This window comes from Camelus ferus, chromosome 11 (assembly GCF_009834535.1).
Source record: "Camelus ferus isolate YT-003-E chromosome 11, BCGSAC_Cfer_1.0, whole genome shotgun sequence".
Classification (NCBI taxonomy): domain Eukaryota; kingdom Metazoa; phylum Chordata; class Mammalia; order Artiodactyla; family Camelidae; genus Camelus; species Camelus ferus.
The window spans coordinates 8,369,929-8,385,508 of record NC_045706.1 but is presented as its reverse complement, the minus strand read 5'-3'; the positions used below and the strand labels follow the sequence as shown (position 1 = coordinate 8,385,508).

Genomic DNA, 15,580 nt, shown 5'->3' with positions numbered 1-15,580 from the left:
TGGCTATTTTCTAGAAGGACACTAGTTGTGAACGCACTTTAACACAGAGTGGCACAATTTAAATGTCCTGTTTCCAGTGAGCAGGCAAAAGAATGGACTGTTATTTCTGTTGTATCCTGCACACGAGAGAAAGGTCAGGACTGACATGTAAAGAGAGTTTGATTTCCAAGCTCACTCTTATTATAAAGATGACATGAAGAGGGACTCAGCCAGAATTTGGGCATTTCATGGAGGCTGATCTCAGGACACTGCCACTGTGACTCGCCCGAGGCCTCCCTTTTTATCTCAAGTTGTCTTCTTGTGTCCACAGCCGTCCCTACAGCAACACCCAGGATGGTAACAGCAAGACCAGGTAAGCCGTGGAATGCATGCTTTTCTTACCCACTGTCCTTTTTTTGGGGGGAGGGGTAGTAATTAGGTTTATTTATTTATTTTTAACGGAGGTACTGGGGACTGAACCCAGGGCCTCGTGCATGCTGAGCACATGCTCTACCACTGAGCTGTACCCTCCCTGTCCTTTCCTCTTGTTACCGGCATTGGTACCTGTTTCATGGGCAGAAACTGGACCAACTGTAAGTGGTCCATCTGGTTGCAGCAGTCCGGCTGGCTCTGAGCCAGCTCTCCAGGGCCGTTCGGAACGCTTGGGATCTTTTGGGTCTAGCGTCCCATGGTGAACAGAGTTCATTTTTTTCAGTGCCTTTCAGAGTCATCAAAGTCTGAGTGGCTCTCAAGTGCCCTCTAGTGGGATTGTATCTTTTCTTTATATGGCCTGGCCTGATCATTGATAACCTCACAACTGCATCCTAATAGACATTTTCAAAGTGGAGTGTCAGAGCCATCCTAGAGGCCATGAGGTAGACTAGGAGAGAGAAAAAGAAAACTAGTGATGTTTGGAATCAGGCAAACTGAGTTTGGATCTGCTCCTTCGCAGATGTGGGATTTGGGGTGAATCACTTTGTTTCTCCAACTGTTGGTGTCCTTGTACTTAAAACTGGTATAACAATACTCTTCTTTCCTGAGTTATCATAAAGGTGAAGGCAAACACACACACACACACACACACACACACACACACACACACAGAAAGCACTTCCCGAAATCACAGATCATTCTGCAAATTATGATGTTTTTTAGTGTTTAGCCAAGACAGGTTGGCATACACTCCTAGCCCAATAGATACTCATTTAGTGAACAGTTTAGGTTAAGTGTTGTTTTGGCAGTCTTAATGACTTATCAGCTGCCAACTAAGAGGTTGACTAGTTGACCGACCTTTTACCGAGTTCTCCATCCCTAACTGTGGTGTGGGGGTGGGGAGTGCAGCCAGCTCAAGGGAAGTGAGCAGAGCGCCCAGAGGCCACAGCCACCAGGTCTCTGTCTGCAGGGGACTGGCCAGAGCTGCGGCTGGTGGGCGGCTCAGGACGGTGCTCAGGACGCGTGGAGGTCCGGTACCAGGGGGCCTGGGGCACCGTCTGTGACGACCTGTGGGACCTGAATGAAGCCGAGGTCGTGTGCCGACAGCTGGGCTGCGGTCGGGCCGTGTCCGCCCTCGGGAAGGCCCACTTTGGCCAGGGCTCCGGAGACATCTTCCTGGACAACCTCCAGTGTGCGGGGGTGGAGCGCTACCTGGGCCAGTGCGCCCACTCGGGCTGGTCGGAGCACAACTGCAGCCATCACGAGGACGCCGGTGTCATCTGCTCAGGTATCCCCTCCCCTCTCAGGCAGTAGTTTCAGACGTGCTGGTGGAAGACATTTTGAAACTGTGCATCCCAAAAGGATTTTTCTTCCCTCCATCCACTCACTTATTCTGTCGTCAACCAGTCCTTGAGCATCTGCTCTGCTGGGTCCTGGGCTCAGACACACGCCCTGGCCCGGGCAGCTCCAGGCTGCACACAGGAGGTCTCGAATTAGCAGGCACCCCCTTCCCCAGGGTGTCACGGTGCAGAACCCAGGGCCCACCTCCAGAGAGTGCAGTGAGCTGGGTTTGGGAAGAGGCTCTGGAATTTGCCTCCTAATGAGTATTCCAGGGGATACTGTGCAAGGGGAACCGTGAGTGATCCAGCTCTGGCCACCAAGAGGCGGAGCTGACCCAGCTGCTATACCCCGCTTACCAAGGACAAGGACCAGGCCAGAGGAGGGGTGGATTTGCCCAGGATGCAGTGCTCTGAGTCCTGTGCCCCAAAAGGCCACGGTCCTCTCCTCTTCATTCCCCACCCCACACCCTGGTTACCCCACCTCCTCCACACTTTGAATTCACTAAAGAGAGTGACCTGTTGCCTTTCTTTATGCATTCAGATGCAGAAGACCTGCCTCCTCCTACACCTCCAGGTATGCCGATATTTTTTTTTAGTCTAAGTAACTTTATAATAATATTAACTCCAACAATAGCATCAAATACTTACAAATGCTAAGAACCAGGCACTGTTCTGAGGCCTTTGCATATGTAACTCATTTAATCGCTATGATAATCCCACAAGGTAAGTACTTTGATTATTCCCATTTTCCAGATAGGTAAATTGAGATACAGAGTTAGTAACGTACCCAGGACTAGCCAGTGGATTTGAACCCAAGCGGTCAGCGCTCTTAGCCACCAGTCTTTTACTGCACCTGTTAATTGGCCCCAGCGACACAAAGACCAGGCAAAACTAACACAAAGAAGGGAGACCTTTTGCTCAGATTATTGCTAATCTTCAAGACAATCCTGGAAAAAAAAATTACAGAGGAATTTGAGACGCGAAAGGTTTATGTAACTTTCCTGAGATCACACAGCAAGTATATGGGAGAAGCGAGTTTTGACCCTCATCTGTAGGACCCCGTAGTACGTGCTCTTGGGGATCTTACGACTTTTGCCTGTTTTCAGAGATCGCATAAATTAATGATTGATTGACATTCATCTGTAATAAAAACCAAAGATTTGAAAAAGTCAGGTTAACACATACAGTGTAAATTCTGAAATGAGGCTGAAGGTAAATGAAAAGACATTTTGTTTCATTGCAACTGACATTTCTGAGCATCTGCTCAGCAGCAGGTGTGAAGCCAGAGTTCCTGCATAAGTATTCGATCCTTGCAGCAGAGGATTAAGCAGATCAAGAAACCTGCCCAGGAGAGCTCAGTTAGAAAGGAGCAGAACTAGAATTTTCAAGCACCATCTCTTTCCCTCTAAACGCACCTGGCTGTCCTCACACAGCCTCAGAGAACATGCACAGGTCACAGGTCACTGACAGAAGCACCTCTCTGGACACTTGGCTGCAGGAGACCTTGATGTGTTCTGGGTATTCCTGCGGGGCATATGTGTTGGGGTCATGAGTGAGAAGAGAAAGGCCGTCTGAAGTTAAAAGACCTTCGATCGGGGTAAGGGCAGTATATGTTCAAATCAAGGCTTATCTGTAGTTTTCTCGTTTGTGTAACTCGGCTAAGCTGGAAATGACATGGATGATGGGGAAATGAGGAAGGCCATGTCACGTGAAAGGAGTCCTTCTGGTCATCTGCTACTCCAGAACGTAGTGGTTTAAAACAACAACCATTTAGTTACAAGTCATAGTTTTGGGGGTCAGGGCTCTGGGCTGCGAGAGTCTTCTGTTCTACGTAGCATTGAGCAGGGTCACCTAGTGGCTGGTCTGGAGAGTCCAGGATAGCTGCACTCACACACCTGATGTCTTGGTGGGGACAGCCGGGTGAATGGGCTCAGCCAAGGGCCTGTCTTCCTTCCCAGGTGGTGTCAGGATCTCTTCACATGGTCCCTCCCACACGGCAGTCAGATTTCTTCCAGGGTGGCTTGTTACCACGAGCAAGCCAGTATTCCCAAGACAGAAAGTGGAAGCTGCCAGTGTCCCAAGGCACAACATCGCTCCTGCCTGTATTCTGTTGTCAGAGCAGCCACCGAGCCCACTCAGGTGCAAGGGAGGGGACCTAGACCCCCGCCTTGACACGAATCATGTCCAGGCATTTGTGGCCTTCCTTCCTTTAGTCTGCCACAGGACCATAGGGAATATTCACTCAGCACCTTCGCACTTTTCTCAGTATTCAGTACGTTGACTGATTTCTCAGGAAATCCTTTGCTAACTTATAGATGAAGCTAAGCGATTTCTCCCTGGATGTCATCAGTATCTCCCTTTTTTTCCCTTCTAGGTCTTTCCACAGCTTCTCAGGATCATGTGACAGGTAGCTGTTGTTTTAAATTGAAATGGTAACTCCTTGCCAAGAGAACCATCACAGTAGATGCCCGGCATTGTGCCCAGGACCTGACACTGAGAGGCTGGTGCGGCTTCTCTGCTGCCCAAGCCAGTCCTGCCACAGCCCCTTCCAGAGAAGGCAGAGCATGCAGCACAGGGAACTGTGTTCAATATTTTGTGGTAACTTATGGTGAAAAAGGATGTGAAAACAAATATATGTATGTTCATGTATGACTGAAGCATTGTGCTGTACACCAGAAATTAACACATTGTAAATGACTATACTTCAATAAAAATGCATATATACAGAGAGGACAGGGCAAGCCAGCCAGGGCCTCAGCCGGAGGAGCCCCTTAGTCCTCACCACTGCCTTGCTGAGGGGCACTGCATTTGTACTTCTAATGCTTGTCAATGCTGACTTTTTCACCAAAAGAGCAGGCTGGGAAGGGGGCACGTGGATCTGCCCAGGTCAGAGTAGGCAGGAGGATGACAAGGGACTTGAGGAGAATGTGGCTCAGTCCACCTGGCCGTCCTCAGCCAGCCTCCTCTGGGTACAGCCCTGCAGGGGGCACCCAGGATGGGCCCCACTCATCATCCCTGCCACGTGTAGAGGCTTCGAGACACCCAACTCCTGGGGGCTTCCGTGTCAGTCTGACGAGGACCACGTCTTGTAAACTACAGACGCCATCAGCAGTAGCACTCTGGGCTGACTGTCACCTCACCACTTCCCATCACCCGTCGTAGGAAAGACCAGGAATCTGTGGGTTTCCAGGAGGATTACGAGGTAGTCGGGAAGAACAGAAAGAATTAAGCAACTTCATAATTTGGGCACAAGGTCAACAAAACATCATGTTTTCAAATTTCCTCTGAAATAATTTGATGATTTCTAATTTTTGTACTTTTTTTGTGTGGCATGCTCCTTTAAATATATATGCGAGTGTGAAAATGTGTGTCTATTTATACGAATAGGACAAGTAGTATGGCAGAATTAGATTTGACTTGTTTAAATCTTATAAATCCAAAAACCTGTAAGTTCCAGTCTCAGTAGATACTGAGCTAAAGGAAACACAACCTACCCAGAAAAAGTGATGAAAAAGTAGTTAAAGGGAGGTCCCAGTCGTAACTGCCCCAACAGCCCACACTGCCCCCTTTCCCTTTGTCTCCAACTCCTTGGACCCTAAAGTTGTTCCAGAGCCTCTTGTTCCCCAAACCTCCTCAAACTCACCCCTTCCCAGGGCGCATTCAGCCTCTGTCTCTTTGTCTCTCTTCCCCAAACTCTCATGTAGATCTGTTCTGCCTCTCTCCCAGCAAGCAAGAATCCTTCCACTTAGAAAGACGGTGGGGAGAGTAACGGACAGGACAACTGTGACGTTTTCTTCATCCAGAAAGAGGAGGAGAGGGAAAGGCAGGGAGCTCTCACACATTAGTACCTCTTGATCTGCCAGAGTTAGGTTGCATGGACTCTCCTTCCCAGGAGATGTCTGGGCAAAAAAATCTCTTCAGGCAGCCTTGTGCGTCCACCCAGGCGGGCTGCAGCCTGACTCCACCAGGCCACTGGGTGGGAGCTGGTCGCTACTGGGATCACACGAGTCACATCAAGGGGACACATCCTGATGTCCTTCTTCTGTTGTTGCAGGAGGAAGTAACTCCTGTGGAGGGGTCATTTCCAGTATCTCCGGCTCATTTTCCAGCCCGCTGTATCCAGAAAACTACCCAACAGACATCCAGTGTGTTTGGGAGATCCATGTGGCTAAAAAATTCCGCATAGAGCTCATGATCCCAACTTTAAAGTAAGAAAACTTTTTGATGAGAAAAGTCTATCTAAATAAGAACACTGGTTTGTGAAATCATAATGGAGATATTTCTGTTAGTGAGGAACATGTAGGGGTTAAACCTGAAGAACCCAAAACTCTTTCTAGTTTGAAGCTTGAGTTGATTTTGTAGAGCTGCCCAGTGAGTTACTTCTAGCTTGAAAAATTCAATACGTGGTTTATTAACATATTTGACTTAATCCTATCATGATGCCTTTTCTTTTCTTTTCTTTTTTTTTTCTAAAAATGTGACAAAAATCCTCCTTATCAGCTTTGCCATCGCTATATACTGGGTACTAATCTTCACCCTCTTAGACTTTCTTTTTCCTTTATCTAAATTTTAAGTAAGCAGTACAAGGCTTTCCATACACATCAGTCAACTACTCCAGCCTTGAGCCCTGCATTCTCTAAAGGTTGCCACAAAGTAAAAGATATTACATGGATGTAATATCTCATCTGTGATGTAAAGAGAATAGAATTTCCAAAATCACTGCCATTTTTTATCTTCAGGACATAAAGTAGTAGCTGACAATGATTTAGTATTGGCTGTGTGCTCAGGCTCCGTACTGTGTATTTGGTATGCTTTGCCATAGTCCAGCGCCACCATAGCCCTAAGATAGATGTCCTTGTCTCCCCAGTTAGAGATGAAGAAGCTGAGGCTCAGAGAGGTTAACTTACTGGCCCAAGGCTTATGTCTTTAGTCCTGCTGAATGTCAGAGACCCAGGTCTTCTGGAAGATTCTGTAAGCAGAGTCTGTACAATGCCATTCTTACTGTGTAGGACACACACCATGCTCTAAACACAGCCATGCTGTGAGATGCCATGAAAATCCCTCTTCAATGTGCACTGAACTGTTGCTCAGTCCAGGGTGTCAGACATGCCTTATACCGAAGAATATTCTAGAAACATATTGTCTTTGTTGACTAAAACCCTAAGGACACAGATCGCTCACAATGAAGTGAGAACCTTGAACCGCATCTCTAAATCCTGTCATGTTATCAGTTATCCTTCAGAATCAGGCCTCACCCACATCCCCTTGAGTAATTACCACAATGCAGATACTCTTCTACTTTCTGACATTTTTATTTTAAAATCGGATTTTTTTTCCCTCCCCAGGAATTTGGGTATGAAAAATGTTGTGAAATACATAGGTATGAAAATCTGGTTGTGATGTTGGCTACATGCTGATCATTGGGGAGGATTTACTGTTAATTTATTTGCAGTGTGCATTTCCTACTGTTCCATGTAAGTTGTGATTGGCCAAAACCATTACGATTTTGAAATTTCTGTTACTGAACTGTAACCACAAGCCTCACACATTCCTCAGACAAAGATAGTAAGAGTTTATCTGACAGTAAGACACCTGCAAAAGTTAATTGATACTTTATGTATTAATATACAATTTAAAGTATAATTCAAATATTTAACCTGTGATTGTCAAAGTTTTCAAGCTTTAAGATCTAGGAATCTCTGACTTGCTACTAACCCTGCACTGAACTTCGCCCAGGCTGGAAGATATCCTTGGATGCCCCTACGACTCAGTTGAAATCTTCGATGGCCCCAGGATTGCCTCGCTGTCCATGGGGAAATTCTGCGCCTCTGCAGCTGTGATGTTTTTCTCCTCCTCACACATCGTAACTGTGGTGTTCCGGAGTGATTCTGTGATCACCAACACTGGCTTTTATGCTCAGTTCAATGCGATTGAGCAGGGCCAAAGAGAGTCAGGTAGGAAGCTTCAAGTAGGTTTTTGCTCTTGAAAAGACAATAATTTTCTAATTTAAGAAACTCCCCTGTTAGCAGAGAGGGCTGGGATTCAGTTTTAAAAGCCCCGTACACACTTAGCTCCATAAGCCCTGCTGCATTGCTGCTAGATTTTTTTCACTAAGAGGGCCACGTGGGCAATTGAAATAAAGCAGTGATGTGCAGCCTGTTTATAAATGAGCAGGTTGCTTCTCCCCCACAGCAGCGACTAACACTGCCTGCCCCCCCCCGGGAGCTGTCCAGGGTGCTAGAACCTAAAAGCCAAATTTTCGAGAATTCTCTTCCCTCCACCAGCTGGCACACTTCCCACCTTGCCTGTATTGGACCAGAGATTCATCCAGATAAGCAGAGGCTTGGGGACTCCTTCAGCCATGGCCCTATAGGCAGTCGTAACAGAGCCAGGTCCAGTTTGCGCCCAGTAAGCGTACTGTCTGCCAGTTGTGAGACCCCTGATTCTCAGGGGTCCCTACTCTTTCAGATCACCAGTAACTCTTTCAGATCACCAGTAAGTCAGGTGGTAACTCCCTGGTTGTATTTTAAGGCTGGGGGTTGGATGTTGGTTTCTGAGTAAAGGAATTTCTTATATATTTGACCTTCAAAGGCAGATTAGAGACCTTACTTGGAGAGGCTCAGTAAGGTCCACCATTTGAAGTCCAAGTCCATTCATTGGCTCAAGGTCATCATTTACTCATCCAGTAGTACTTACTGAGGTCCTCCTGTGCACTAGGCCCAGTTATAAGTGCTGAGGACACAGAAAACAGTATCGTGCTTTTTCCTCATGGAGTTTACAGGAGAGTGGATGTGGGTGAGTGAGGAAGGATCAGGGCACAAGACACAAGTAAATAAACAAGATGATTTGCATGTAGTGGTAAGGCTGGGAATACAGAACCAGGTGAGATGAAAGAGAGTGCCTGGGGTGGAGGATGTGCTACCGTGGATTGAACAGGAATGGACAGCTTTGCTTAGGAGGTGATGCGCAGTGAATGACCGTGAAAGGACATTCCAGGCGGAGAGTGGCAAAGGTAAAGGCTCTCAGGGAGAAAACAGTTAGACGTGTTGGAGAAACAGAAAGAAGGCCAGTGTGGAAGAGCCTGTGGCGACAGTAGGAGAAACCCATCCCTAGGGGGTCTTCCAGAGACAGCAGGTAATTCCAGCTGGCCTGTTGGCCCAGAAATAGCCATTCCTTGGGGTTTTATGAAACCATAGACACCTTTGTGGTCCAGTACACCCTAGTGGCCAGGCACCTTTAACGGACTGTACCTACACTTATCCAAGCACTTGCACAAGTTGTGTCCAGAAAACACAGCTAGGAACCTATTTCTCCAGGAACCCAGGTTTGTGAGCCAGAGAACCACACAGCAAGATCTGCAGAAACCACAGTGTGCTGGGGCTGAGCACTGTGTTTTATATTCATGCTCCAATTGGCTTGTCACCACAGCCCTCTGAGATACATGCTGCTAGACAGTCCATTTTACAGATGAGGAAACTGAGGCCCAGGGAGGCGAAGTAACTTGTCAGAGGTTACACAACTGAGGACCAGTAGAGCTGGGATCCAAACCCACCTGTCTCACTCTTAAGCCTAACATATTATGGAATTAAGACAGCATTAAGGCTTTGCTGTTGCATTTATTTGCCTTAGCCACCAACATGGGAGATGGAAATCCTTCCTACTTAAACCCCAAAGTCAAAAATAAAATCCCACTTTGTTTAAAAGATGGACCAGAGCTGCGGCTGGTGGGCAGCTCAGGATGGTGCTCAGGACATGTGGAGGTCCTGCACCAGGGGTCCTGGGGCACCGTCTTTGACAACCTGTGGGACCTGAACGAGGCCAAGGTTGTGTGCCGACAGCTGGGGTGTGGACAGGCCATCACTGCCACTGGAAAGGCCCACTTCGGCCCAGGCTCTGGAGACATCCTGCTGGACAGCATTCAATGTTCAGGAAGCGAGAACCACCTTGGCCAGTGCCCTAGCTCTGGCTGGTCAGACCACAATTGTGGTCACCATCAGGATGCTGGCGTCATCTGCTCAGGTACATCTCCTCCCATGGCGGGTCCTTTCAGCCAGCAGCATCTCAGTGATGGAAGGAGTGTGTGCACAGAGCAGGGCCAGGGAAGCTAAGGATGGTGGCCTGACAGATGAGCGTGCCTTCAGCCAGGTTGACAGAGCATGCTGAGAGCTGGGCTCCATTGTGAACCCACACTCCAGGGCTGCACAACGTCAGGTCCTGTTCTCTGCAGCCTCTCCCAGGTTCAGAGCTGCTTCTGCAGAGTCTAAACAGGCCCTGCTCTCGCTTGTGTAACACGAAGCCTGCCTGCTTGAGGTCTGCCCACACTAGAAAACCATCACTTGTCTTCATAAAATTTAACTTAGATTTCCTAAACACATCTCTTTTTTAATCCATGCAGATGCTGGGGACCGGGCTCCAGATGTGATTTCTGCACCTCCAGGTAGGTCTGACACTGAATTTCCAATATCTCTGCAAAGTGAATAAGAAATTTAACCTCAGTTGTGACTGAGACACAGGTAGACAGTGACCTAGACATTAGAAGCACACAAGGAGGTTTTAAAATTCCTGCTGCCCAAGCTGCACCCCAGATCAGTCCCATCAGAGCCTCTGAGATCACACCCAGTCATCAGTAATATTGAAAACTCTCTGTGTGATTCCAACATGCAGCCAAGGTTGAGAACCAGTGACTTGGACAACCAGCTAAGAGTCACATTTCCCAAATGAAATGACATCCTGAAAGCTCCTCCCTGGACAGCAGAGCAAGGAGGGGAATGAAGGAAGGTGGTTCCATCATGTGGCTGAGAAGAGGGTTGGTATGGAGAGGGGAGGAAGGGGAGAGGTTTGCGCCTCAGGGATATGGATTAGAAGATGAAAACCTACGAGTCAGCAAAGATGCCTTGAATGTCGAACTCTCCCAGTGGGTCAGGAGCAGACTGGGGGTAGGAAGTGAAACCACTTGGGGCTCCTCTGTAGGCCAGCACAGCAGGAACAGAGAAAGGGGACACCTTCTTCAGGTAACCTACTCCAAGTCGATGTGCAGCAGTGACCCCCCAACTCAAGATTCCAGCTGATTATATCAGAGCACATGTGGTCCTGCCTCTCCAGGACTGGCTCTCAGCTGCCTGCTTCCCTGCCAGCTGGTGCCCTGGGCACCTCCCTCCAACTCCTCCCCAGACTTACCTAGTGATTACTGCCACTTTTTCCCCTCAGTAGGGTCCTGGATGTGGGGAAGGTCCAGGGTGCACCCTGCAGTGTTTGGGGGCCAGGCAAGGTGGCTAGTAGCTGTCCTTATCCTGGGCTGGCAGCACTATGCTGCATTTGGAGGGACACTAGTGGGGGCGTCTTACCTCAGTTCAGGTTCCGAGAGCGTCCCAAGTGGAAGTCGCCGCCCCTGGTATGGGTTGCAGAGGCGGGCCTGTGGGAAGAAGCCCATCTCACTTTATTGGAATACTTGTCCAACCTATCTTTCCCCACTGTGGTGCTCAGCTTTCCAGTTTCCAGCATTTGCAGCATTTTGGCATCTCTTAAATTTCTACTGACACAGTGGCATGCTCATAAGCCAAGTGATGTTACTGTGGGTGATGCCTCATGAGTGGTCATTCTCAGGACAACCCTTGGGTTGGAGGACCCAGAAAACCAATCATGTAACTTCATTGTCTGTGATTTCCTGGTAAATCACTGAGAGAAGGGGAGAGGCTGCCTCTCAGATCAGGGAGAAGAGAGGGAAGAGTTTGTTTACACTCTGCATTAAGACTCAAGAGTAGTGGCGGCTTCATTCATTTGTGCTTACATATAGGATGATTTTTATCATGCTAAGCTCTTGCCTGATTTTGTCTGGTTTTGATTTTTGCAGCTGCCATTTCTCAAGCACCTATCCCACAAGGTAACTCTCTTTCATTGAAAATATAACCTGTAAAGGATGGAATCGTGGTGATAGTTCATAAAAGGAGGACAGATGTCTCCTGTTCTGGCCTGAGGGGGAGGAGTTGGTGGGGCAGAGCCTTCGCAAGTGGTTGGATTGTCTACATCTCAGTTGAGCTGATTTGCATGCCAGGAAGCTGGGGAGACCATTGACGCCCTATCGCTGGACACCCCACACGTGCCACATCCATATCCACATTCATTTCCAGTCTAACCTGCAGTTTTAAGATTGTGTCTACCAGTTATACATCTCCCCTCCTCCCTTACTCCCTCTCAGGGGTATAGTCACCCATCCGCCAAGCCACAACTATGTCAACACCAGCACGGTCCTTTCCCTTTTGTGATTCACTGTTGAGCTTGGAATTCTGGATTCTATCCCTGGGGAAATGCCAGGGATGGGCCCAGAGAATCCAGCCCCAAGTCTCTTATCTGCTTTCACAGGAGGAAGTAACTCTTGTGGGGGAGTCATTTCAAGTCTCTTGGGCTCCTTCTCCAGTCCTTGGTATCCAACAAACTACCCCACCAATGTGGAGTGTGTCTGGGTGATACACCTGGCTGAGAAGTTCCTCATAGAGCTGACCATCCCCAGCCTGAAGTAAGCAACTTTGTCTTTCTCCACTTCAAAGGCCAGATGGGATTTGAATCCATGCCTTGCCCAAGAGGGCACCTTTCCAAGTGTCTGAGTCATTTCAGCCATTGTAGCAAGAACACAATGAACTGGGTAGCTTAATAAGCAGCAGCAGTTTACTTCTCACAGTCCTGCAGGCTGGAGAGTCCAGGACCAGCGTACCAGCACATTTGATGCCTGGTGAGGACCCATGCATGTCCTGGTTCCTAGGTGGTCGTCTTTCACCATGAGCTCGCTGGTGGGAGGGACAAGGGATCTTTCTCAGGCCTCTTTTATAGGGGCACTGATCCCATCATGAGGGCTCTGCCTCATGAACCAATCTCTTCCCAAAGGCCCCACCTCCTAATACCATCGTATTGGGGGTTAGGTATCAACACAGGAATTTTGAGAAGACACACACATTCAGCCAACAGCACGATGTGACAGATCCTTTCACACTTTAGGTGAAAATTGGTCAGCTGAGCTTGGGGAGTCTTATAATCACTGAGCCCAACTTCCTCTGCAATCGGAGAAGACCCCATGAACATCCTGACACCATCCCCAAGGGACCCACATGTGAAGACCTCACCCCTCCACTCACAGCCAGCTCCATTTGGGGCTCGCCTCTTCCTGCAGCTGAACTTAGATCTCATGTTCTCCATGACCATTTTCTGATCTTCAGTCTTCCCTCCGATGCTACACAAAACAAATCTGCTTCCTCTTCCCTTCAAGAATTTCTATCATGTTATTTCTAAGGTTTTTCTTTTACAGATCAAATAGCGTCAGTTCCCTTATTCCTCATATTATGTACATTGGGTTTCCTACTTCTTTCTCCAAACATCACCCATTTTTAAAGGAATTTATCCCATTTCAGTGCATATTCGTATGCACGTATATGTATTCATATTCACATACATATAGATGAGAAATTTTTTAATGAAAATACTACTTTTCCTGGTAACGTTTAACCCTGGTTTCATCTTTCTACACTGGGTCGCATCTGGGTCATCCTCTCTCCCTGACTTTGTCGCACAGTCTGTCCAGACCTCTCCCACTGCTTTCCATCTGTGTTCATTGGCCGCAGCAGTCCAGGATGTGAGTGGTTAAATGCTGCCTTCAAATGTAATGGGTAGGCAGCGGAGTGTTAGTTTTACATGATGCCTAAACTTCCTTTCAAGTGGGAAGGACGTGACTAGTGTTAAGCAGCTTTATGTATTACAAGCAAAACACATTTATTGTTTGTACATTCCACACCCATTTATTTGTTGAAAGCAATGTGAGAAGACTTGTTACCATATATTTCAAATCTGTGAACTTCATAGCTCTAACATTTTTCGGGGCACAGAGTAACATTTCATCACTTCTGGAAAATGGTTATTCCGAATAACTGTAATGACCCATACGTCCTGCAATCTCAAGGGAAGTATTCCAGTGGAAACGTTCTACAATCATTTCAGAGCACACAAACGAAAGACTGTTTAAGATGTCGCTTAGAGGTAGAGCTTAGTTGCTGATTTCTGGGTTTTGATGTTTTTAAGTCTAGATTTATCGATACTTGCTTTCTGTTTCTTAGGACATAAAGTTAGTTATTACTTGCTCCAGTAAATGTCAACTGGGAATGATTCTGCCTCCCCTCAGGACATTTGTTATGTCTGGAGACATGTCTCAGTTGGGAGCGCCATTGTCATATAGTGGGTGGAAGCCAGGGGTGCTGCTAAGATTCCTACAATTCACAAGACAGCCCCCGGCAGCAAAGAATTATCCATCCCCAGTGTCGATGGTGCTGAGACTGAGAAACCCACAGTGAAGGTGTAAGGTGTGCCCTGTAGTGTCACCTGTTACTACCACACTGTTGTCACATCACACACAGATGTTAGCACTTCTTCGTAATTTAAAAAGAAGTAATTTTGAGGCACTTGGCTCTTATTTCATTGGAAGAGATGTTTTCTGCAACAAACAGGTTTCCAAATTCAGTAGTCTGTGTACTAATGCCATTGTGCCCATTGTGTTATATGTTATGCAATGAGCATTTATAATGCCTGTGTCAGAGGCCACTCTTGTTCAGGTAAAACGTGCCTACCTCACGTTTTCACTGTGTTAGGTAAATGCTGATGTTCTTTAACATAGATTTATTGAGCCCACTTTCTGCGCAGGTCCTGGTCTAGCAATGGGTTTATAGTGCTGAAAAAGACAGATAAGATCTCTACTCTCATTGCGTTTGCATTCCAGATGGTACTTGAGAAAGCCAATAAGTCACTGGACGGTTTCAGTTAGTGATAAGTTGATAAGTGCTATGAAGATATACACACACACACATACTTGGTAACAAGATAGTGAAAGGCATGAAGACAGCTTTCGAGATACAATGCCAGGGACAGCATCTCTGATCACCGAGGTTAGATGGAACATGCAGGAAAAACACTTGATTTGAACTGAGCAGTTTGGGGCATTGGAGGGAAGAGTCCTACTCAGTAGGCCCTCAGAGCTTTGACAGCTGTCACCATATCTCCCTGCACTGGCTCTTGAGAGTTTCACTCAGTGAGACCCTAGTGGACACTTGCCACCACCCCAGGAAGTGGCAGAGTTTGAACGACAAGTCAGGAGACATCCTGGAGACACTCAAGGTAGAGGGAAAGACTGAAAGCCAGGATACCAGTTGGAGGTTCCTGAAACAGACCAGGCAAGAGGTGATGGGAGGCTGACTGACCGGGCCCAGTCCGAGTAGGGGAGGACAGGAGGGCAGATTCAGGCAGTACTTGAGGGGTGAAGTCCCCTAGTGAGATGTGTGGTTGGAAGGAAGGGCAGGGATGATGGCAGTTTCTGGCTGGGTGTGATGCAGGGTGTGATTTTTTGTAAGACGTTTCTGCAGATTACCTTGGGGAGCTTAGCTCTGCCTTTTCCGCCTCAGATTAGAGCACAGCCATGGGTGCCCTTATGACTTCATTGAAGTGTTTGATGGACGGCAAGTTGCCTCACTCTCCATGGGCAGATTTTGTGCTGGGACCAAGCTCACCTTCCTCTCCTCCTCAAACATCATGACTGCAGTGTTCAGAAGTGACGCCATGATCACCAGCACTGGGTTTTATGCTGTGTACAGCGCCATCCACCAGGATGAAAGGGAGAGTGGTAGGTATCCGAATGTGTGCCTTGGAGGGACATTAGATCCTTTCCCTTTAAGAGAGGAGATCTTTCTAAATCTGCCCTGCAGGCTCCACCCACACTACCAACACCCTGAGTGACATATCCACACTGACACTAACAGGGCTGGCTGGCAGCCCGCCCCACCCCCTGCTCTGCCATTCAC

At 47.7% G+C, this 15,580-nt stretch overlaps 1 protein-coding gene across 2 annotated transcripts in view; it reads left to right on the top strand.

Moving 5' to 3' along the window:
- Positions 1-15,580, top strand: part of LOC102519002 (putative DMBT1-like protein) — a 65,916-nt gene that overhangs the window by 36,487 nt on the left and 13,849 nt on the right. For both annotated transcript variants that reach the window (XM_032490725.1, XM_032490724.1), the window contains 10 exons: positions 311-352; positions 1,382-1,699; positions 2,293-2,325; positions 4,126-4,158; positions 5,806-5,959; positions 7,488-7,705; positions 10,147-10,188; positions 11,602-11,631; positions 12,111-12,264; positions 15,185-15,402. In XM_032490725.1, coding sequence (XP_032346616.1) covers positions 311-352; positions 1,382-1,699; positions 2,293-2,325; positions 4,126-4,158; positions 5,806-5,959; positions 7,488-7,705; positions 10,147-10,188; positions 11,602-11,631; positions 12,111-12,264; positions 15,185-15,402 — 1,242 coding nt within the window. The remainder of the gene's footprint in view (positions 1-310; positions 353-1,381; positions 1,700-2,292; positions 2,326-4,125; positions 4,159-5,805; positions 5,960-7,487; positions 7,706-10,146; positions 10,189-11,601; positions 11,632-12,110; positions 12,265-15,184; positions 15,403-15,580) is intronic.